The 24629-nt window shown below is 39.3% G+C and overlaps 1 protein-coding gene across 1 annotated transcript; it reads right to left on the minus strand.

Moving 5' to 3' along the window:
• Positions 1-540: 540 nt before the first annotated feature.
• On the minus strand, positions 541-17679 carry thbs2a (thrombospondin 2a). The gene is made up of 22 exons (XM_034201945.1): positions 17421-17679; positions 17008-17079; positions 16184-16737; positions 15631-15715; positions 13335-13534; positions 11736-11876; positions 11557-11650; positions 11013-11183; positions 9858-10034; positions 9373-9546; positions 8512-8639; positions 8249-8401; positions 6901-7119; positions 6712-6819; positions 6467-6626; positions 6247-6365; positions 5932-6166; positions 4535-4762; positions 4156-4427; positions 3629-3726; positions 3344-3483; positions 541-2072 (listed from the first exon to the last, which is right to left on the minus strand). Exons 2-22 carry the CDS (start codon positions 17072-17074, stop codon positions 2065-2067), a joined length of 3531 nt encoding a protein of 1176 aa, XP_034057836.1. The 5' UTR covers positions 17075-17079; positions 17421-17679; the 3' UTR covers positions 541-2064.
• Between the last annotated feature and the right edge of the window lie 6950 nt (positions 17680-24629).

The following is a 24629-nucleotide window of genomic DNA, read 5'->3' on the forward strand; positions in this document are numbered from 1 at the left end:
CACACATTGACATCCTCTGGCACAGTGTGTGAACCACCCTGGAACGTGCTCTGGGCTTCAGACCAGCCCGACGTTGGTGTGTGCCACATGGACAATTCCTAGAGCCTCAATCTAAATATCTCTCCCACAGAGCTACGAGAGCAAACTTTGGACTCCCAGTTTTCCTCAATAACGCATTTTTTTCCTGGCTTCTCCATCATTTACTTAAACCATCCACTAGTTTCCGCACTGAGACAGATGGACTGATGCAAAAAAAACAAACAGACAAATGATCTCTTTCAACTGTCAATTCAGGAAACCCTAGGTACATTATCTCAAAGCCCTCTGCTGACAAAACACTTAGGAAAGTCCTCAACAAAGTGTTGGATTTGTTTTTTTTTATGGATTTGTTGACAATACATTTTTTTAAATGAAAACCAGCCGTATCCTTTAAACCGGGTCCAGCTTTATTTTATACTGTATGTTTAATGTTGGGTAAGCAGCAATATGTCTTTATTATGTGAGTAATCATAATGGAATCATTTTCAATCCTCAACAAAATGGTGTACAAGAGATTTATTTATGAAAACAGAACACTCTTACACTGAAGTTTGTAGAAAATGTATATCTAACAACACAAGTATACAAACAAAACATTAACATTTTGTGCATTGCAAACTCTCAACAAAATGAACAAGAAGGAACCCAAATGTGGAAGAGCACGGCTGTTACACAGACTTACAACAACACGGCTGTACACACTACACAGTCAACTGGCAACTTTGTTTTTAGAGACCTTCATCTGGATTCCATTTCTAACAACACTTGTAAAGCTTCAAAACATTCATAAGTGAGATTTGTGACTAACATAAAAATGAAAAAGGCATTTGTATAGAATATTTTTCATGACTCTCAGCTGTTGTGATATGTGACATGTCTCTCAGGCAGTACTTAGGAATCAGGCAATTAAACTGCATTTCATTTCAATACCATTCCACTGAAACCTGGATGTGCTTTCTTTTTTTTAGTATGATATATTGTGTTTCAATATCGTAGAGGAAAAGCTACCGTGCCAGTTTTTGAAGATGGACTATTTTAAGTTCCTATAGACGTGTAGGAGAACTGAAAAATGTTCCACGTGTACAAAAGAAATATATCACTCTGAGGACAATGAAGCCCTTCCTGTACAGCCAAGAAAACAAACAGTAGCTTTTTGAAACACACGTGTAACCAGAATGAACTTCCTCTGGCAGCGACTATCACACACATAAACACAGCATGTGTGTGATTACTGAAAAGCAGCTGATGTTTATCCTCTCCAAAGCCTTATGCTACAGTTGATGTGAAACATTTGAAAAACTAACAAGTGAAGGAAATGTATGACAATACTACAAATCTTGCAATACTATTTGGTGTTATCTTGTGATTGTGATATTCAATTATGCGTTTTGTCAGTGTAAACAAATAAATAATTATTTACAAACTCTAGCAACAAATGCCAACAAACAAAACAAGCAGAGCATCAATAATTTACAAAAAGGAAATATAATACAGACTTAGTATAAACATCTTTGGCATTTACTAAAATGGCTTATTTAAATCATTTTCTGAAAAAAGAAAAAACCATTCAGGATGAAAAGAATGGATGAATAGGAATGTTATGCTTTGGTTACAGTTTATGTTTGTATTAACTGTTTGATTAGCCATGAATGAGCCTCGTAACACCAAACAAACAGAAATGTATTAAAGATAGAAAACGGCCGAGTCACAAGTTATTACAAACTGAAGGAAAGCATTAACAGCGTGTAAGTGGTTGTACAATAAACCCTATTAAATGTAGACATAGGTATAATTAGATAATCTGATTTTTTTCAACCACAAAAAAACGTGTCCAATCCCACCAGTTCTTCTTTCCCAGCTTCAGAAATGTACAATTCAACAGCCATGCTTTCCCCGGTTCAAGGCAAAGCATGGAGAAGTATGGAAAGTCTCATTTACGCTGCAATGGATTTGGCGATGACGTGATGTTTACTTTGAGGAATTCTTGTCTATTGCCTCCTGACGTTTTTTTCTATCAGATTTGATTCAGTTATCTGTGGAAAGATTGAGAAAACAGCTTCCATTACCGTCACATTTATAATCAAAACTGGGAGACTCAAGGAGGTTCACACAGTCAAAGCGCCAGGGAGCAGCAACAACATGTGCACTGTGTGCGTCAAAAATAAAAGCGTGACTTTAATATCTGTTGCCGTGATTGTGAAAAGGCTGCAGGCTCATTTTTCCAGTGTTTAGCACTCAACAGAAGATCCTTGGACCAACACGCAAGGTCTTTCAATGCATCTGGGGCATTGTACATAGGCAAGCTGACAGGCAGGAACATAGCGTGACCATTCCATTTCAGCCAACACACAACACGTAACCCCTCTCATCGTTACCTTGTGAACACTGTTGGCCATTCCAACTCATCTGAGGTTTGAAAAAGATGTTGAAGGTTTAAATACTTTACCCAGAATCATTCACAGATAGAGTGTCTGATCTTTGAGGTGTATACAGGTTGACGTATTTGGAACATTTGCGTGTCCACTTAGATACAAATACATACAGTATACACACATCACACACATAAATCCCCAAACTAAACCCTTCAACAACTATTTGTACAATAAGCACCTAAGTGTTGTCCACTGAATTTAAATGATGGTTGAATACACTTACAGCACTATTTTAGTCAAATCCATAATAAGACAGTATTTATATTTGAAGTGTTACCTTGCTAAATACTATGTCTGTTTGTATGTCTGTGTTTGTTAGAATAATTACTTCTCCTGCCCCAGTGACAGCAATGTTTTACTTAGCTTCCCAAACCCATAAAATAGTTTATTTTTTTACAAGGTATTAATAATTATGAATCAGTTCAAACCAGATTTAATCAAATTGTGAACCCTTTTATGCTATTCATTACAAACTATTTTGATCTAACAGTTGAAACAAAATCAGTCATTCTTTGGATATGAATTCATACAATTGCGAATCATTTATGTTGCAGAAAAGCTATATTGGTTTCTACATATGGTAAAAATATTGCTTTTACTTTGACAAGCTTTTACTTTGCTTTTTAAAATACTTTTAGCTAAATAAACTATGGTCAAATGTTTGGAATACGTATCCCGTGATGCTTTAACCTGGCTCCTGAGGTTAAGCAGACAAGTTAAAGTGTCGTAAAATGTTTTTCCGAGTTGCTGTTTTTGAAATGTGCCATTATACATGCACGCACATATACATATATACACACGTCATTATTTCTATAACAAAACAAAACCGTTTATAGTTAGAACTTTAAAGTAATCAAAGCGTTTGTACTAACCTCTGCAATCATACTTGAGGTCGGAGAAGAACACCAGTTCTTGTGAGAAGACAAACAAGCCTAACCTTCCTCCGGCAAACGTCTTATCATAAACTGGTCCTGAGTCAGCCATGATCTGTTTACCTTCATAGACCACAACCCTGCACAATACAGGTCAGACATTAACTTCTTAATGAGTTGAGATTACAATGATTACTAATGGACAGTATTCCCACAAACTGCATTAGAGAGATTTTTAACAGAATAGCAATGGGTATTCCTTTTATGGTCAACTTTGTTTCTTACCTTATAAAACCAGTCTTTGGCCTGTGGATGAGATGCCACCTGTAGGCGGTGTAATCCTTCCAGCCAATGTTTTTGGGGTCATGCCACAGAGTCCGCACCTATGTCAAATAGTTAACAGCATTTAATACAGCTTCACCCTTTTGAGGTCACCAATTATGCAAAATCCACATCTCATGTATTTTATACATAAACATGTGTCCCCTCTGTGTAAAGAGATTCGAAAGTTTCATGAAAAAAGATTCTCTCTCATTTTGTCCGGATCCATTTATATAAAAACCTGTCTGAAAATGAGCTGATCAGATTTGGGCAACTTTTTCGTAAATGGGTGTGGGGTTTGGCTTTTCATTTCCATTTAGGGCTGAAACACAGGGTTTTATGGGATGCTACAATGAATGACCTGTTTGGTATTTCGAGCCAAACACTTCAGAGACATGTTTTGTATATATCTGAGACCTATAATACTGTTGAAAAAGAGTATAATAGGGGACCTTTAAAATAAACTAAAGATCATCAAGCCTGAAGCCCACCTGTCCAGCAGTGTTGCCCGTGTGCCACAAAGCATTCCTGAGGTTTTCTCCTGTGCCAGTGGTGGAGTTGACCACTTTGAGTGAAACACCGGAGATGCCGAAGGCCTTCGAGGGCTTGTCCTCCCAGTAAGTCTGCGTGATCTGCTTCCACATCACGACATAGAAGCGCCCACTCGACTGGTAGCCGAACACAAAACCTGCATAGTCATCATCTCTGTCCGTGTTCACGTACATCGTTCCGCTGAAGTCCACAGCACTGAACTCATCAAAACCTGTGATGGTGTGACAGAAGCGTACCAAATATTACAGCTGTGAAGTCAAACAGAGATTCAAAGAGCAGCCCATAAAATAATGAAGTAAAAATATGCAAGCTGCTCACCGACTGCGATGCCTGGGTCAGAGTTGGCAGTCTGGACCAGCTCTTTGCCCTGATGTCTGACCACCCAGTTGGGATCGATTTGAGTGGTTCCCTTAGGATCCAAGTGGACCATCTGGAACTTTCTGAAGTCTGTGATACTGATGGCATTGTTCTCCGGACACACGTCAAGAATATCTGGAATACTGTCGTTGTCAAAGTCATCTTTGCAGGCATCTCCTCTCCCATCGCCTGCTCAAGAAAAAGAGATCAAATTAATTAATTTGACCCAATTAAATGTAGACATGTGAGATTTATATGACATTTTTTCCTATTTCTCCAGAGATGGGAAAATCTCTATGGCAGCATGTGAGTATAACAACATTCCCTCTTCTCTGAGTACTAAGCAGCTCCTCCAAGTCAATATAAAAATGAATGGGGGAAAAAACGATTCCTCCCAGGAAGCTGGCTTTAATACCTAGGCCAAGTATAATAAGGCAAATCAGCCATCTTTTCATGCTGTGACAACTTCCACTGATACTTGGAATAACTTCCACTGACATATGAGTCTATTAAAGGCCAGGACCAAACAGTGGAAAGGACACCAGAGACTAATGAAGGCCATAGTGTGGAAGTAGCTAGCTGCTTTCTGTCATCAGCTTTGTTATTGCACATGGGCCAAAACGATCCTATCAAATAAACACTATTTGACGAGCTATGAAAGCGTCAGTGTCCGGGGCCTTCCTCCTTCGCGGTCTGTTTTCGGTTACAGACAGCTGTACAAACTCCAGGTAACCCTGCTTAAATTGGGCACTGTGGAATAATCACTAGCAAAGCCTGAGGGAAATAAAAACTTCACAGCCTGGCGTGTGCCCTGCTGGGCGGCTCACTGAAGTCATGCAGAATGACATCAATTGTGCCAAGCCGACCGTTGACTTTTTCCACAGCCACCATATTTCACACCTGCTGCAGTTGAGCTAATTGCTGACTGTGAAAACATCTGTGGGACGGCAGGCTGAGTTAAATGTGATGGAGTCAGAGAGTAATGAGTGAAAGTCTGAGTGCAGCTGAAGCTTCAACTTCCACTAAGGAGACCTTGAGTTGAGATTATTTTGTCAATAAACTGCTAACCCCTTTAAGTAAAAATGTATCTCGATGTCAGTTTTAATTAAATAATGTTTGCAAGTAAGCAACAAATAAGTTGATGAAGTTCCCTAGTCTTAAAATAGTACGCAGCAAAATAATATTGCTGTAGGTAACTTAAGTCGGGAACATTTTAAAGAGGCAGTTAACCACAAAATTAAAATGTTCAGATGACCTGAAGTGCTATTAATCAATCTTGAATATTTTGAGTTGCTTCATATGGAGATATTGGCAGCGGTGATGTCTCCCTTTTAACACTTTAAATGTTAAATCCTCACCATCAGAGTCCATCTGGTCTTCGTTGGGTGTCAGTCTGCAGTTGTCCCTGTCGTCAGGTATACCATCATCATCATCATCATAGTCACATGCGTCTCCTTTGCCGTCCTTGTCATGGTCCACCTGGTTGGCGTTGGCCACATAGGGACAGTTGTCCAGGTTGTTCTGATGGCCGTCCTCATCAATGTCCTGGTTATTGTCACACTGATCTCCAACCAAGTCATTGTCCACGTCAGTCTGTTGGATGAAAACAGACAGAGGTTAACACTTCCTACACCTACTGTAACGTGCCATAATCAGGCAGTATGGTATGTCACCTGGTCGGGGTTGTGTAACAATGGACAGTTGTCACACTGGTCACCAACTCCATCCATGTCAGTGTCCTTCTGTTCAGTGTTGTACACATAGGGACAGTTGTCTGCCTCATTCAGAATTTCTGAGGAAAAAGGGCAGTTTTATTGAGAATTTAAGGTACAAATATAATAATAGGCTGCCTTAGATGGATTGATTTGATCTATTAAGGTTTGGCCATTTTACCATCTCCATCAATGTCTATTGCGCAGGCGTCCCCTTCTCCGTTGTGGTCAGTGTCTATTTGAGCAGGGTTGTGCTCATAAGGACAATTGTCGCAGCGGTCGCCAACTTCATCCTTGTCAAAGTCAAACTGGCGAGGATTGTAAAGTAAGGGGCAGTTGTCCTGTGGGGGAAATAACAGTAGTTGTTAGGGAATACTTTGATTATCATGAATGTGTTAATAGAAAATGTGCTAAAAACTCTTGTACCCTTTCGTCGAGAATTCCATCATTGTCGTCATCCTTGTCACAAGCATCTCCTTGACCGTCTTTGTCAAAGTCTTCTTGTCCAGAGTTGGGAAGACTAGGGCAGTTATCCTAAAATAATAAGACACAGATACCATCATTTATAATAACTGCAGCAAACACCAAGTAAGGTAATGGAGTACAAGAACATACCTTCTTGCAGTGAAAGGTGGCGTTGGCTCCACACACAAGGTTCTGATTGGGCCAGCCATCCAAATCTGAGTCTTCTCCACAAATGAAGCCGTCTCCAGCGTAACCAGTCCTGCACTCACACTTGTACATAGGGTCACTGAAGTGGCTGATGTAGATGCATTCGGCATATTTGTGACAGTTGTGGGTTTTGTCCTTGCATGGGTTCTCTGGCTCACACACCTGAAGATAAACACGGCAGGTTATCGATGACATGTTGAAGTCAAGAGTAATTATCTTACTGCTACTTCCTTAAGGTTTCTTTTTGGAAGCTACTTCAAAGAAAGGGCTTATCTAAATCTAAAGGAGAGATTTTGGCCACAGTGCGTGGCTTTTCTGGGCACAGTTGATTTTATGAAATCCCACTTAATGCATTATCCATCCCACTATGACCCACTGTTGCCCCTTTATTGCAGCACAAGGTATTCACAGCTGCCGCTCATTACCAGAGGATGAGCATGAAGGCAGTCTGGATGCCACTCCATGAGCTCATAGAGCAGAGAGTGACAGCAGAACAGGCCTTTGATCAAAACCGTGAAATGGAACCCCCTTAATACAAGCAATGAGACAATTCCTGTTTTCCCAAATCAATTAATGAAATTGGGGCATCATATCCAAGACAAGCAGCTGCAAAGGCCAAAGATGAACATAATGGTCCAAGAGGGATTTATGCAAGGGTCAGGAGTTTATGAATACAATGATCACAAAGGAGAAGAAAAGGGTGTTCCAATCAAGTAATTAGTGTGACTTTTATGACATGTCATATTACTCGTAATGCCGCTCAAAACTTAGCAGCTGCCTATGACAGCGGTGGAATCTAACTTGTTTTGAAGATCTAGTGAGGGGAGCCAAAGTCAAGAAAAGCTTCCCATTGTTTTGCTTTAATAAAAGCACTGATCTGTTCAGCATCTACAGTAACAAATACAGTTTCAATCTACCTCTGATCTTGCAGTTAAGGTAACAGAAATATGTAACATATGTTTGTTCTTAAGTTTCCCAAATGTCCTCCAGCTCCTTCTGCCCGCTGATACTGGGTCAAGCTGATGTGGCTTCCCTTCCAACGAAGTATAAACACTCTCAGAGAAAAAACTAGGCTTGTAAATCACACAAAGTTCTTCTTCCATCATTCATGAATTTGGATCCGACATACAAAAATCCACACAGCTGCTTTTGAAAACCTAGCCTGGAGCTAAAGGCCCACATGTTTCTTCTCTTTACTGCATTTTGTTCTCACTTCAAATGCTACCCCTGTTTGAATAGCATCCAATCAATAGTTTGCTATTGGCACTGAATGTGAATAACATTCACTCACTTGTTTGTTCTTCTTTGCAGCCTCCACACCCATACCGAAAGGCTGGGTGCCCTTGTAGCGCTTCGGACAGGGCAGGCAGTGAAAACCTGGGTTGGTGTTGACGCAGCGCTGTATTCCACTCCCTTTGTAACAAACATCAGAGACCATGTCGCACTGTAAGAGGGCAATGAAAAGAATCAGTGAAATTCAGACAAATAATTACATGAATGGAGTATTTATATACACGTCTGGTTCATGCACATGAGAAAAACAGGAGTTTTTACTTCATTGACATCTTCACAGTGGGTACCATTTCCACGGAAACCAGCAGGGCAGGGGCCACACTCCCAGGATCCATCTGGAGAGCTGTTGCAATCCACTCCCCCAAAACAAGGGTTAGACAGACAGCCATCTGCAAAAGATTTAGATGGCACAAACAAGGGAAATTGAATTAAACATTGTCGGACATATCTGAATAGTGTGCCTCCAAATAATTCAACTTTAAAATGTGATTTTAACTCAAATTGATACTTGTAATTTATTTAATATTGATACTTAAGTTAAAAAATACATTTAACAACATTTCTTTCAAAAACAGTGCTGGCTTTAGCTACTCTGCAAGAAATATTTTTACTTTTTTTTTGCATGCTATCTGTTAGAAATATAATCTTAAAGTATCAAGACAAGTTCAACAGTCTACAGACATGTTAGCTATGCTACTTAGGCCAGTGTTGCTTTTAGCTTAAAGCTAAAGAGTGCATAATGACAGTTGCATACTAATATGGTGGTGTTTAGCATGTATAATGATCATCCTAAGTCCATCCAAAGTTTTTCCTTGTACGATGTGAGGGTCTAAGGACAGAGGGTGTCGTATTGTCATACTGATATTCTGTACAAACTGTGAAGTCCACTGAGACAAATGTAACATTTGTGATATTGGGCTATATCAATAAACATTGATTGATTGATTGATCCTGTACAGCATGAACATTTACTGTGTTAGCATGTTAACTTAGCTTAGCAGCACAATTAGCAAACATGGTGGTGTTAAGCAGGTATAGTAAGTCAGTAAAATAATAAGTGACAGAGATTGACATCCCAAGAGCAAGAAGATGGCGTGGCTAATATAGATGACCGCTGCTCACCAACAGGACAGGGTTTTTTGTTACAGCTGTCACTGTCCTCAGCCTCCCCAATACATTTCTTGCCACCATACTGAGGTTGAGGACTATTGCACACACGTGCCCGACTTTTGATCCCTCCTCCGCATGTTGAAGAACAGGTTGCCCATGGAGACCAAGGACCCCAACCACCATCAACTAAAAAGATAAGGAAATATATGATAAGGAGTGCATTTTTTGCCATCAAGTATTTCATTCTACACATATTTTTGCCATTTTCTTTATAAGAAAGCAGCCAGAGAGTCTGAAGCGTGGAACTTAAGAACAAGAGAAAACATACAGAGCTGATTTGAGTCAACATTTTCTGAACGACAGACAGGAATCCAGTCCACAACACAGGGGGAACGTTGCCTCGGAGAGCCAAAAGGGTCAAGAAAAGTCTGGTTCTTTCACACGGATGCTGCTGTGATGGAGATGCTGCTTTTGAGTTAACAGGCTGAAACACTCACTGGGACAGGGCTCTGCAGTGCAGCGCTGAGTCTCTCTCCCATTCCCCTCACACTCTGTACCCCCCAGTTGTGGCATGGGAGCGTTGCAGTGTCGTATCCTGGTGATCTGTCCTTCTCCACAGGTCACTGAGCAGGACGACCATGGGGACCACAAACTCCACCCTCCGTCCTGACGAACTGGGTATCAAACATCAAACATATCATGCAGAGATCAACAAAACACATGTCACATATTATCCTCTAGATTTCCACTCAGTCAAATTGTTACAGACGTGTATAATTTGCAGAAAGCAAAGAAAATGGCCACCACATTTTCTTTAAGTAAACAATATGTGATGCTGGCGACGATGGCTCACTTTCAAAGATGTTCTATGATGCCTGCGCCAGTATTTACGTCATTGTGGGTAAACTAACCTCCAGTGGTTAGACAGATGCAGTCACTCACACAGATGCAGTGTAATGCTGCAAGTAATAACACATGCGAATCCTACAATTTATGAAAAGCCGTACGTTTGGGCTTCCATTTTCATATAGTACTGTCCATTTAATGATCAAATTAATTAATATTAATTATTTTTGCAAGCAGTGGTGAGTCACAGCGCTGTGGAACACTCAGTGATTTATTTGGAATTTAATTTGAGTGGCTACACCCAGTAACCATATCATGAGCTCCAGGGCTTAACTGGGATTCACTGGATCCTTTTTCGACATATTGAAAAAGAAACAGAGGCGTTCAATTGGTATTTTGCACTTTTAGGGATCCTATCATAATATGTTCAAGGTTCAAGGTGCAAGGTTTTTATTGGTCATACGAACATAGCTACAGTGTAGTTATGACGATGAAAATCTCAGGTCACAGGCTCCTCCAACAGTGCAACACAATAAAACAGATAAACAGAAAAATATAGTGGAAGTAATTAGTAAATAGTAAATACAAAAAGAAAAATGGGGGAAATAGTGAAATAGTGCAGTATGTTTTCACAGTTCTAGCATATTTCCCCCTCCCACATCACATACTGTTATTTGTCTTAAATATTTATTTGGGCAAAGGTAGCATACTTTGATCAAGTAACACTACTGCACTTTAGGTTGCTAATACATCTCAAGTGTTTAAATGAGAACTGAGTGGCAGAAGAGTTTCAACAACGTCCTTACCACGGCTGTCGCATCTGCTCAGGCTGCACTTGCGGGTCTGAATAGAAGATCCGCTGCAGGGGTTGCTGGTTGCATCACATGACCGACCCCTCTGTTGAGTTCCTGTCCCGCAGGTGACTGTGCACTCCGTCCACTCTGACCAGGGAGACCAGCCATCCTCACTGTCTATCGCTGGAACAAGCAAAAGCACAAAGTCAACTTTCTTTCGCAAACACTCGCCCTCTCCTCGATGTTTAAACAGAATTACAAAATGACCATCAAAGGATCATGACTGCATTGTTTTTATTATTTATGTCAGCCTGTTTATCGCATGACGTCATCTGAAAATCCCACAGCAGCCACACTGAGTGACTTATATTTTGTCCCATAAATATGTGGGTCGCTCATATACACCAACTGGCTGCAACACTATTGTGGTAAAACTTTATATGTGTGGACTATTGTTTTTACGCCATATTGAACCATGAATTTCAAATAGCATTCACGCATAAAATTGCATGTGTTAATAATTGTGTTTATATGCTGGGAGGATCTGAATACTTACGCAAACACACTGGGCAGCACTCTCCGTCGATAAATGACGGGCTGGCACAGGCCACTGGGGGGCATGTGATTTGGTGACACACAATCTTGGACTCCTGCCATGAATGAATGAAATACATATATCAGGATCATTGACATCCACGGTGAATCTGTCCATATTTCCACATGACTTGGCACTACCTGGCAGGTACATTTGGTGCAGCTGTCTACAACCCAGTCTTCCTTATCATCGAAGAGGCGGCCATCCTGCCAGCACATGTTTTTCTCTTTTGGCTTCTTCATCTTCCCAAGGGCCTCCTTCATGACTGTGTTCTCCTCTGTCTTAACATACAAAGACAGACATATTTGCAGTCAGAGAGGAGATCAGTCATAAATGATTAGGGCACACTCATGATAGAGGTATGCTGCATTCCATAAAGAGGCATACACCTGCTGACAAGCTGATTCCATCATGAGAGCACATGTGAGGTTACTTTTCACCAGGTGGAAAGGGTAATAGTGCATAATGTCCCAGTAGAAATAGTATTTCTCACTTAGAGAGTTTAACACATCACTTGTGTTGAAAACCAGTTAAAGCATGAACATCACTTTCCATGTTATAATAAGTGACAAATCATAACAGTCCTATTTATATTTTATTTTGTTTTGCTACATATTCTTCTTTCTGTGTTTTTGTATGCACTATATATACCAAAGCTAATTCCTCGTATGTATCAACTTGGTAATAAAACCGATTCTAATTCTGATTCTGATGTAGCAGCATGTAACCCTTTTAATGAACCTATTCTTCCAACATATATTCCTCTCCAGTTCATAATCAGAGTTCAGGTCGACAACTTCATATGATTATGAGACATCTTTCTTTAAGATGGCCTCAATAGGAAAAACAAAGCTCAAAGACCAGAAATAAAAAAAATGTACCCAAAGAGGTAATATACACGAAAAAGGTACTACATGTTATTAATGTTTAACTCAAAATGTGATTTGCATTACGCAAAATTGCAAACTTCATGTTTTTATTTATCTATGCTTCAAGGAAAACAGCCCATGAAATGTGCTGCTTAGTTGTCCGTATTGTAACCTCCAGCCTAGTTGGAGACCAGGGGATCTTTGGCTGGACTCCTGAACACTTGGGAGCTGTCAGTTGATAAACTATTGCCATAGGTGTGTGTGTGAGCATCCTCCCGTTGGAAAAAGGAGGCAGCAGCGTGCAGCACTAGAATCTAAGACACCACTCGATCTGGAAGAGCCTCAGGGACCCTTCTCATCCCAGCCGCATTTTTCTTTCTCCCAAGGTTCATGCTTATACTCTCTTATTGCTGGGAGGCTCCCAGAGGAAACACATGGGCTGTTTAAACACAGCCAGACATTAGACTGGACCCCATCGCTGCCAGGGGAACACTTCCTATATCCACATGTAACATGTCATAAAATCTTTCTGACTCACGCTGCCACAGATAGCAGGAGTCATACGGGTTCAGCCACCACAGGCCACTCTATAAACAGTCCTGCAGCTACCTTCTGTTTGCTTTCAAACCAATGGAGGTAACCTAGTAACCTAATTCAAACTTCTTACTTCCTGGCTACCACAGCGAGGATTGTATAATTTGTTTCCCTAAAATGTCAATTATTCAGTGACATTTTCCTTCCTCACACAAAAACAGATTTGAATGATTTTCCCATTCAGCACTGAAATTGGCATGTAAAGCAGAGTGAAACAGGCAGTAGCTTGTCTAACACAAACACAATGATTTACACTATGTCACTTTTACTACTTACCACTTTTTGCAAGCCATCAATAAGGTTGCTGACGACAACACGCAGGCCATTGAGCTCCTGGAACATGGTGCTAAGTTCCTCGCAGGAGCGCTCGCACATATCTGCGCCCACATCGTCTGTCTTCTGACCGATAATGTTTGTGGTGATGGAAGGACTCACATCTACAATTTCTGTGCTCTCACTCACAATATTGGCATCATCTGGAGGGAGCAAAATAGAGACATCAAGACAACGAAGATACAAATGAAGGACAAACATTGGTGATGGGAAACACAAGGACTTTGTTTAGGGAACGGAGTGATTTCCATTTTTTTTGTATCCGGTAAAAAGATCACAACAATGCGGTAATTACAATGTTTGGTTTTGTTCTCCAAAACAGATGTTCACTCAGCATGGGTTTGATTTGACAAATGTATCTGTTTGAAACACTGATGGTAAATCTGTCCACCAGAGATGACAGCAAGGCTTGGCTGTGGGAGGGGAATGAAAATATTGGTATTCGAGAAGTGAGGAGAAACCACACCGTTATAAATCCTCTGGACCTTTTATAGAAGTGGACACTTCCTATATGAACTTAACAGACCAAGTGACCACACAGATGGGTTTACAAGCAGCCTGTGAAGCTCATGGTCTTTTTCTTACAGCTGATCCGTAGCACAGGCACTAGAAATACCCTCATCTCCAAAGTGTGTGAAATCCCTCGAGTTGACAGTCTGCAAATCGGACAGGCGAAAATACAAATCACAGAGAGAACAGGGAATCTTTTGTAGGGTGGGAATACACTAAACCATATGAAATTATGAGTATCTGTCTTTTAAACTCCCATAATTTATTTTCCTAATTTGTCTCTCAAACACTTAACTTCAGCGAGGAGCTTTATGGTTGTGTGATGCTGAAAACAAACACACAAGACAAAGCTCCATGGAATGCCTGTCAGTCAGCCAAAGCACAGCACATACTGTATCTGCAACTGGTTTGGATCTTACAATGTAAATTGGTGAAGATTAATAGCAGACCAGGAGGCTCTAAATCAGGTACAGTGTAGTCGTCTAAATTGCTCAATGATGTCCCACTGTAGCCAGTGCTATGTTTTCTTTCCCTTTCAGTCTGCTAGATTCATTCAAATCTCAGGAGGGCTTCACGCTGTGTGTGCATGTGAACGTGCGCAAGCTCGTCTGTGAAAGCATTTAAACATTCTTCTCTCCCTGATAGACATTCTCTTTTTTTCCTCAAAGTAGATCGAGGAAAGAATTTCAAAAAAAGGGCAGAGAGCTTGTGTAGTTTTAATACTGCTCATTAATGTCCAACATGACAGTTTTTATGAGTGCGGGTTATGTGAGTTTATGAGTGACTTTTGGCATTAGAATGGCTGCCAGGGCAGAACCTTGACTGGTACTAGCCAGTATGCAGAAAACTTCCAAGCCTTGGTGACTTTTGTTAAAACAAAAAAACTCTTTCAACACAGCTTGTGGCATCTAAAATACAACAGCTCAGTCACGCACATACATGCCGACCACATATTGATTTGCATTGTCACAGCAAACTAAAGACACTGTTTCCAGCTCTTGTGACCCTTTAGCTTTGTTGAACATGATGATTATGTACATATTAACTGGGATATCTGTATCCTTTTTTATTGCAGTCTCTCTGTGTGTGATGATCATGAGGTACTGTTCCTCATGCGAGCAAAGCTTCAGCTGAGAAAAGCTACCTAATCAGCCAATTCATGACTTCATTGTGTGTATGTGTGTTTGTGTGTGTGTGCAGCTGGAAATGGAAGCACCCTGCTCTGCAGTATAGCATTCACTTTCTCTTTTCTTTTTCAGGCATCATCCCAAGTCCAATGCCAATGGAAATAAATGTGAGCATCAGTATCTCCTTTTTTTCACCACACACACTGATTGACATCAAGCCACTGCATCGACACTGTTGTTTCCGTACACACAAAGTAATAGTGGGAGATCCTGCCGCATATCAAAGCTGCAACTTTCTTGATCCACTTTAGAAAGAAAAAGACAAAAAAAGCTAAATTTGAACAAAGAGAGGCTCTGAGTTTGCTAAACTGTTTTGTCTGGCAAGTTGCTTTCGTTTATGCTTAACACAACACAGATACTATGCTCTGGAGCATTGCATGTGAAAGAGTTTCCCGATCACATCTGCAAGGTATTGGGCTTCAAACACTCATCATTTAGCTTATGAAAACCTCACAAATGGTTCTCACTGCATGAGTTTGGCAGGAACTTTTGGGTGACAGTGGTTTAAACTAAAGAAAACAACACAAAAAATCCACTCTTACCTTGTTTGAGGACCTCGCAGTCTCTGCTCAGCAGGATGTCTTCCACTGTGGTGTCAAAGATAAAACGCACATTCTGCAGGAGGCCCTGTTTGGAAAGAAAATATGTGTCTCTATTGCATATTTTGGCATATTTTAGGAATGACATTATGTCCCTTTTGAATAACCACTTACTACTGTTCAAGCGTGCATTGGGAAAAGAGAAACACTTTCCCTCTTGACCTTGTCACCCTCAATTTTACAGACAGGGGTAATTTAGAGTCTAAATCTGGAGTCTTTTTCAGACAAGAAGACCAGGGCAACATTGAGCCACTCTGCCACACTTTAAAGAGGGAATATGCATGTCTCTTCTTCTGGAAACTGTTGTTTAAAATGAGGTTTATTACAGGCTTTGTTAAGACCACAGTTTCTTGTAATTTATGAAAGGTAACACAATATTCTCGGGCCGTTAAACTTCTGCAATCCAGCCAGAAAAGTCATAAAAGGACTGAAGTAAGAATTAAGTTTCCAGATGCTAGGAAATCCTTGTCTAGCAGCCCATAAGCCAAAGTCTTACCCTGAAGTGGTTCTCCCGGGTGGATCCCTTGGCAACATACATGAGGCTTCCCTCAGCCTGCAGGTGCTCGTAGAAAGGCTCATCCAGGATGAAGCTGTCCACCAGGCTGCAGCCAACAAACAGGTTTGCATTTTCCCCATGAACATGAAGTGTGATATTCTTCCACTGTGAGTCAGCAAGGTCCACATCCTCAAACGAAACCACGTTCTGGGAGCCGTCCACCCAGTACACCAGGTCCAGAGTGTTGGCACGTCCGTTGGACACAATCTCAAACTGCCGCCTGCCATCAGAGGTCTCCAAACCAATCAGGGTGCCCCTTGAGGCGCGGTCTTGGCGGATGCTAGCCACAAACACAAAGCCCTCATTGTTTTGAATCTGACGTAGTATTTGTTTTAGTATGGGGGGACTCACTGGGAGCAGGTGGTCGAAGCGGATAAAGCGGAAAGCTGGGGCTTCTGAGTCTTGGCCCCGAAACTGTTTGGCCCCCAGGGTCTTGCGAGAAATGTGGGTGATTTCAAACAAGTCGAATAAGGTCTCATCCTCCTGCTCACCATCTACAAGTTAGACCAAAAGAAATGAATAGGGACTGTTTATGGAAAGATGATACTTATTGATAAAATACTGTCTTGAAAATAAGAGAAAATGGCATAAGGCATAAACATTGAAAACTATTCAAATAATCTTAAAAACGTCACTGGAATGGAGGGTTGCACCTTAAGTTAGTTGTACTAGCATTGAGTTAGGTCATAACTTAAACAAAATCATAATAATAACTTCCTATTAAAAGTCAGCATTGCAGTCACAGTTACAATTGTTCCACTTACCTTGAGGTAAAGCGTGGAGGAAATTAAATGATAAGAGCAGCAAGAAGAGACACCTCCTGAGTATCATATCTCCTTCAAAAGAAACAGAAATATTTTAATATTATTATTCGTTTTTATGGTTTTTGTGGCGACACCTTGGGTCCATCTGAAATGTTGGGTTTGCCTTTGAGCCTCTCAGTTAATATTTAAAAAAATAGTGAAATAGATACAATAGAAGTATAAACAAAATCCCGGATATTTAACTGCAATCTACCGTTAACAGCATCTGAAAACGTTCCTTGTTAGTGGAAAAAGTGTTTTCACCCAACAAGTAGCCTAATGAATTACTTAGCGCTGTTCAACTGCCCCTTGACTGTAAACCATCAATCCACATAATAAAGTTAAACGACAAAAGTGCCGTCCATTTAACTTACCTGACGAAGGCAGACGTTATGTTTCAGTCCGTCAGATATCCGACAAAAGGCAAATGAAAAAGCCGATGACAAAAGGAATAAGAAGTGGTAACTCCTGTAAACCTCGTGCGTAAAAAGGGTTAAGTCCACGTTGGTTCTCAACATCCACAGTCTGCAGGACTAAAGGCACAACAGTGACTAGAGCACCCACCTCCCTCCTCTTATATAGAGGCATGCAGAGAGCCTGTCAGTCAAACTGCTCTGGGTATGAACCGTTTGCAGCCGGTTGTTAAGAGACCGAGTTACATAATTATCTTCCGATGGCGTAATTTTATTATCCGCGCGCGCTCATAGAGGCTGGTATGAGGGGTGAACAACCCATCATTTCTCACGGCGTGATGCCCACCATCTCCTCCCATATCACACCCACCTTCCCTCTATGTCGACAGCTAATTCACTTTAATTGGGTATTGGAGATTTGGACTGTCACAATGTTATGTGTGGTGATGAAAAAAAACGAACAACAACAATTTTTTCAGTATGTTGCTCTGGGTGATCTTAAAAAAACAAAACAATTCATAACAGCAGAATAATGATATGGTATAAAACAGAGACTTTAACCCCACTTTCTTGAATCTCATAGGTTATAGAAATAATTCAAGCTTTAAGTAACATTTTTGAAGTTGTGCTTGAAAGGCATTTTGACAAAAAAATAGTTATAGAAAATCCCAATTAAATCTGCAATGTAATAATACAAAAAAAGATCAAGAAAATGACCTCTAATACGATAGAAACCTTTGATGCTTCCACTTTGGATGCTTCCAGTGCTTGGAGACTGATAGGTTTTTGCCAAAGCTTTCCTCTGTGGTGTCAGTGAAAAGAAAAGCTGATTCAACATCTAATTCCTGGAGCCCTGTGGAGGGATCATAGCTCTGGATGTGCATGGGTAGGCCTTTGTGTACCAATAGGATACGTCTAAGGGCTGCTTTGCGTCAATTGGAAACCTGCATTCCATTTAAAGGAAAAAACAGGCTGGAGAACAGTTTCTTACCAAATTGGACAATTTCATTTCAACAACATGAATTCATAACCTGACATAAATTAGAAACAATAGTGAACATTAAGTCAGACATACAAAAATATGACAATGCACGCTGATGATAAAAGCCCTCTGCAGTGGCCAGAGAACATCAGATTTAAACTGTCAGGGGTGGAAAAAGTTCAAATGCTCCACAGACTTATGCTCATTAAAAGCGGTAGTGTGAGGCTGTCAGTTGTAGTTTCTCAAGACGTGATTTAATCTGTTGAATATTTTCCCTTTTAACTCATTAATTATCAACTTATAATGTCAGTTTTGGAAGGAAAAGTCTCCATTGGCTTTTTAAATATAGAGCTAGTATAGTCTTTCTAGTTTTTAAAGCCGGACATTCTTTAAATAAAATTACCATTATTCAATTAATTATTATCATAATGCCACTGATCATTTTCATTTTTTAAAACTGCATTGTGTAAGTCAAACTTGCAATACATCAATATCTGGTTATGGTTATAGCAAACTGCCATCACCTACTATTACATATGACATCTAAGATATGAGGCTTTACCGAAAAGGTTAAGAAAATATTTTTCAAAAAGTTCTGGGTAATTTGCTTACCTAGTGGGCAGCAGAGATCCACACAAAACTATGGACAACTCTTCAACAAACACCAGCGATCAGGAGGAGTCATGCAATGAAGGTAATGGATGTCAGTTAAGGTTGATAAACAATGATATTTTCCAACTCTCTTCTCCAAGCTGTGACTTCACAAAGGAGGTTTATGTGTTTTAACAAGGAATGGGTAGAGTGTGACTCAGGAGCACAGTCCAAAAAGGAAATTTGGCACCTGAAATGTTTAAAGTATGAGAACTGGAGAGAGTGACACATATTACATTCAAATTCTTGCGTCCTCTGTAAAATACAATAGTCCTGGGAATAACCAAAATTAAGAAGTTGCATAGAAATGGTCATTTAAGTTAAGATTTACTTCAAATTGTTAATTTAATCATGCCAAACATTGAGCAATTCCAATGAAAAAAATGTGGCCGGATTGTAAAATATCATTGTAATATCTCCCAAATGGAATGAATGACTCTTTGCATGACAATTGCAACATGATGTAAAAGTATGCATTCTAATATCTGGAGGGAAGCAGGATTTTTCCTTAGATGTTACTGCCCTTATTACTAATTTACTATAGGCTTTTCACTAACTATAGTTTACCAGTTAGAAACCACTAGTAAGATTGTTTGTGGTGATGGCAATGGCATCAAATGAATCTTTGTTGCTCCAAAGCCAATGAGACTGTTCCTCTAGCCATTTAGCTATAGCCTTTATGATGGTTGATATCATTGGTAAGTCTTCAGTTGTTATGGCTTTATCAAAAGGTTTCAAACATCTACGTGCACACTAGTTGGCAGTCTTGTCAATATAATTAAATAAATCAAACTCCACTCATAGCACCTTTTGTGCAATATGTTACTTTAGCTGTGTTTAGCCAAGCTGTGTTTAGTGCTAATAAGCTGACAATACACTAAACTAAGAAGGTTAACATATTCATCATTATATCTGTTAAAAACGAACATTGTCATTGTGAGTACGTTAGCATGCTTACATTTGTAATTAGATATAAGCAACACTATGCTGTAACTAGAGCCATAAAGAGCTGCTAGCATAGCACGCCTGACTAAGATAGATTGAAGTTTCGCGCAATAGCAATTTTCACTGTCATAATATTATAGTGTTTCCCTCGCCAAACACAGGTCACTTACATTTCACAGTCAATGACTTCATTTATTTTGGTCTTGTTCCTCAATTTAAACACTTGTGTGCTCTAGCTTATTTTCTTTCAGGAACTTTAGGCAACATTTTTCTTTTTACCATAGATGTTAATTTGACCTGATGACACAATGTTTTGTTTATATATAGCTGATGTATGGAGCCACATCAGTAGAACCATCAATCTGAGCCTCTTGGCTGCAGAAAGATATGGAAACAAAGACAATTGTTTTTCAGAAATAGATCTTCACAATACAATTGTGTGTGAACCAATGACAAAACCACACAATGTTTTCATTTAATGGCTCATGCATTAGGCTATGCATCAACTGATACCATAATGATACAATATCCTCAGCTACCTGGAATCCCGAAGGAAGTTCTTATTCAAAATCCTGTCTAAACGTCCTGATCTTGTTCCAAACACAGGACATCTACACATTTCCTCTCCTACTGAGACGGATTGTTGCAGGTCGTAATTTACAACTTTTGAGTTACTTGACAGGCTTCATTTCACAAAACAGAGGTCCCTAAATATAGATTTTGAGCGAATTGAAAGTCCAGAGTGGTGCAAGTACACTGCAAAAACATTCAGGCTGATCTGTACACACCATTAATCTTTCAAATCAATATTCTGCAGAAGGAGTAGTTTGACTTTCTGGGTTCGAAGGAAGTTTTCACTGTGCATTGACACGCTAATGCTGTCCACTAGTCGTCTTACACTTTCAACAATCTGGGACAAATATGAGGAGGCAACTTTTACTGTCATCAAGGTTTTTACGGTGAAATGAAGCACTTGCACTTGCAAAGAGTGCAATATAACAGCACAAAAACTAGATTCGATATTAAGTGAGCATGTGTTTTGACCCATGGTTTTGACTGGATAGTTTACAAGAAGTTGCAAAAAAAGAGCAATTGCTTCCTGTTGCTCTCAAGTCATCTAGTTCGAGATTTCATATAAAAAATGTCTCACATAACTTGGCTAACACCAGGCATTACATCAAAGTGAGATAACCAGTGTTTGACTTGTTCTCCTCTCAAAGGTTTACATGTGACCTATGTGAGTGGGATTTGTTGATACAGGATTTGTATATTCAACACAGCAGAATATTTTCCTGGGTGATATTAAACTGAGGATCATTATTGATAATAACAACATTAATTGCCTGCTGGGTGATCATGTTTCAGGAGGGTCAAACACCGACAGTTTTATGCAACGTTAGTCACAGTTATGTAATCAGGACTACATTCAATCCAGTGGGCTAAGACTTATCCCCAGATGTGTATTTAACTGGAACGCAAGCATAATGCCTATAATTGCATGTGGAAATTGGAGATCTGTACACCAAATACATGCAAGATGGAAGAAAGTACTAGTAAAAGTGTTTCCCTCAATTTACTTTGACTTATTACTTATTTCAATTCAGGTTAATAGGTGGACATTAAATAGGGACAATCAGCCTTTTAGGTCCATCCTCTCAATTGCATTTTCATTTCTGAGAGATGCTAACATTTGGTAATTTATTCCAGATTCCTTTTTCTTCCCTGTGCTGATGAGATGTTTGGAGTTATGGCAGAGCAGTAAGATATATTGAGCACATTTATAAGAGCTTAAGAACTATGAGTATTCTGGGCTCGTTTTACAGCAAACTTGTGCAAGTATGACAAAGAGGGAACTACAAACAATGCTGGACCTACATAAAGATTTATGTTTGTATGGACAGTGAAAGAAAGCACCATGAATAGTGTTGTGTGAGACGGAGAACAAAGTGAGAGTGAGATCTCTTCAGTGTAGCGGAGAGCAGGAGAAGGAGGAGGAGGAGCTCTGGCCTTGGGTCCCTGGGCACAGAAGGTGCTGCAGCGGAGCTGAAGCTCCCACAGCCTATACAAACTCTTAACTAAACAAGTTTATGTTCAAGATAATAACTATATGTTAATGTACCACATCCATTCCACACCAAATATCCCTGCACCAGTGGTGGAAAATAGCAAGGCTAATGTATACTTGTACATCCCTACACTTAACAGCTACACATTATACTTTACTCCACAACACTTAGTTGTTCAAGATTCACATTACTTTGCTTTATTATTTTTAAAAAATGATGCATGTTTTATATATACCTATGACAGGGATACAATCAAACATCAACTTGACCAGCTACTACATCTAAATGCTGCTTACACTTGTATTAGTTTAAACTAATATCACACAAGGATACATTTGTTTGTATAATGACTACCTCCTTTAATGAAAGTAGTAGTTATGTACCCTAGCATTGAGTAGAATTCTTCTGAGGCTTTATTTATTTAACTGTCTTCACTGTCTTTAGTTTATGCAGATGATACTTGTTGCTAGTTAGCTACAGATGCTTGCTCTCAAGTTCAACAGACTTTGACAGAGCATAACCAAATCCACCAGGGGTAATTGGATATGGAAGTAAGTCCAATATGATCAAATGACACCACTTTACCACTCTTGGTGGAAAGCTTAACCAAAAAGAAAAAACAGTTATCTGGGATTTGCTATGCTAAAATCTAACCTGCCCTACAATCCAGGCAGAGAGCCTCATTAACCTCTTATTTTAGTGTGTTATTGCTTTCATACCTGAGGATGATTAGTTGGTAAAGATGTACAAAAGCACAAGCTTTAATAACACTACTGTAAGTAAGCTGCTTTCACAAGAATCCGATATAAAATAAATAATCCCACATATTTGTACACGCCCAACTGAAAACCAAGATACTGTATCTATTATTGTTGCTACATTGTGAAGCAACAATAATAAGTCCTGAAGCAAAACTGTAATGCTATTTTAAACACACCTAGCTCCATGGAAACATATTTATCAGTAGTCTACCACCTTTTTATTTATTTTTTGGTCAGTTTATTGAACATGTCAGAAACAAAAACATACAACAATAATATATATATATATACTGTATATATTCTCTTCTTTTTTTTTCTCACTCAAATTAATAATTATAACAAAGTACAAAAAAAAAAGAATAAAAAAAAAAAAAAAGAAAAAAAAAGTCTGTTATGTTCAACCGGGGCAAGAAGAAGCTTAATAAAGCTTTTCTGGTCCTACCCCCTCTAGCATATATTTTTCTTATAAATAAAACATTAGGTCATCGTCATCAGCGACATGTTTGTCTTGTTAATTTGTTTTCTTTTTGTTTTTTTATAAAACAATCAGAAATAAATTACTTTTACAATTACAAGAAATAACAACAAATGGGATTTTACAGGTCCTGTTCATAACATTAATGATTTGACTCCTAAATAATACTTTCAGTTTAAATTTGTACAATATTTCAGTGCATCATTACAGTTATTCCACAGACTAACACCTTTTGATGAGATGCAATGAAGTTTGGCATTTGTTCGTACGGGTGGTTTTTTGAAAATGCAGTTTCCTCTCAACATGTGCATGCTTTCTCTCCGTGTGAAAAGTCCCTGGATATTATGAGGTAATTGTTGATTTGCAGCTTTGAACATAATTTGAATAGTTTTATAGTCAACCAGGTCTTGTAGTTTTAGTGTTTTTAGTTTGATGAACAATTTATTTGTAGGTTCTCTGTACGTAGTTTTATGTATAACTCGTATGGCTCTTTTTTTGCAGGATGAAGATAGGATGTGTATTTGTTTTATATGTGTTCCCCCAAACTTCCACACAATACATCATGTATGGAAGTATGAAGGAGCAGTACAGCATAAACAAAGAAGCTTGATTAATTAGGTATTTGGCTTTATTCAGAATTGCTATTGATTTGGATATTTTGGCTTTGATATAGCTTATATGTTTCCAACTTAATTTATTGTCTATGATTACTCCAAGGAATTTTATTTCCGATACTCTTTCTAATTGGCCGCAATTTATAGTGAGTTTCTTCTCTGTATTGGTCGATCGATTCCCAAATATTATGAGTTTGGTTTTGCTTGCGTTCAATGTTAATTTATTTTGGTCAAACCAGATCTTCATCCTGCTCAGTTCCTTCTCCATTGTGACCAATAGCTGTTCTAAATCGTCCCCACAGCAGAGTAGACTTGTGTCGTCTGCAAAAAGAATGGTTTTAGTAATTTTTGATACTTCAAAATACACATATATTGTTAATATACATAATATCAAGGGGAGTTGAAAGATGAAGTACTGTTAGCTCTGAAAACCTGGCTTTAAATTGGATTAGCCCTCCATTCAGTGCACGTATTGACAATTAAAACCGCAGGCATCTTATTAAGGTGGTTGACTTTGTCTTACAAAGTCAGGGAAACAAATATTCACCTCTAAGCTATTACTTTTTACCTCGCCCATTTGCTTTCACTGCAAAGCATAATAAACAAAACTAGAGAATGCAATTCTTGACGAAATTGCTAGTGGGAATGCTTTCTGCTGAAAAGCTGACGCTAAACT

This window comes from Gymnodraco acuticeps, unplaced genomic scaffold (genome assembly GCF_902827175.1).
Source record: "Gymnodraco acuticeps unplaced genomic scaffold, fGymAcu1.1, whole genome shotgun sequence".
Taxonomy (NCBI): Eukaryota; Metazoa; Chordata; class Actinopteri; order Perciformes; family Bathydraconidae; genus Gymnodraco; species Gymnodraco acuticeps.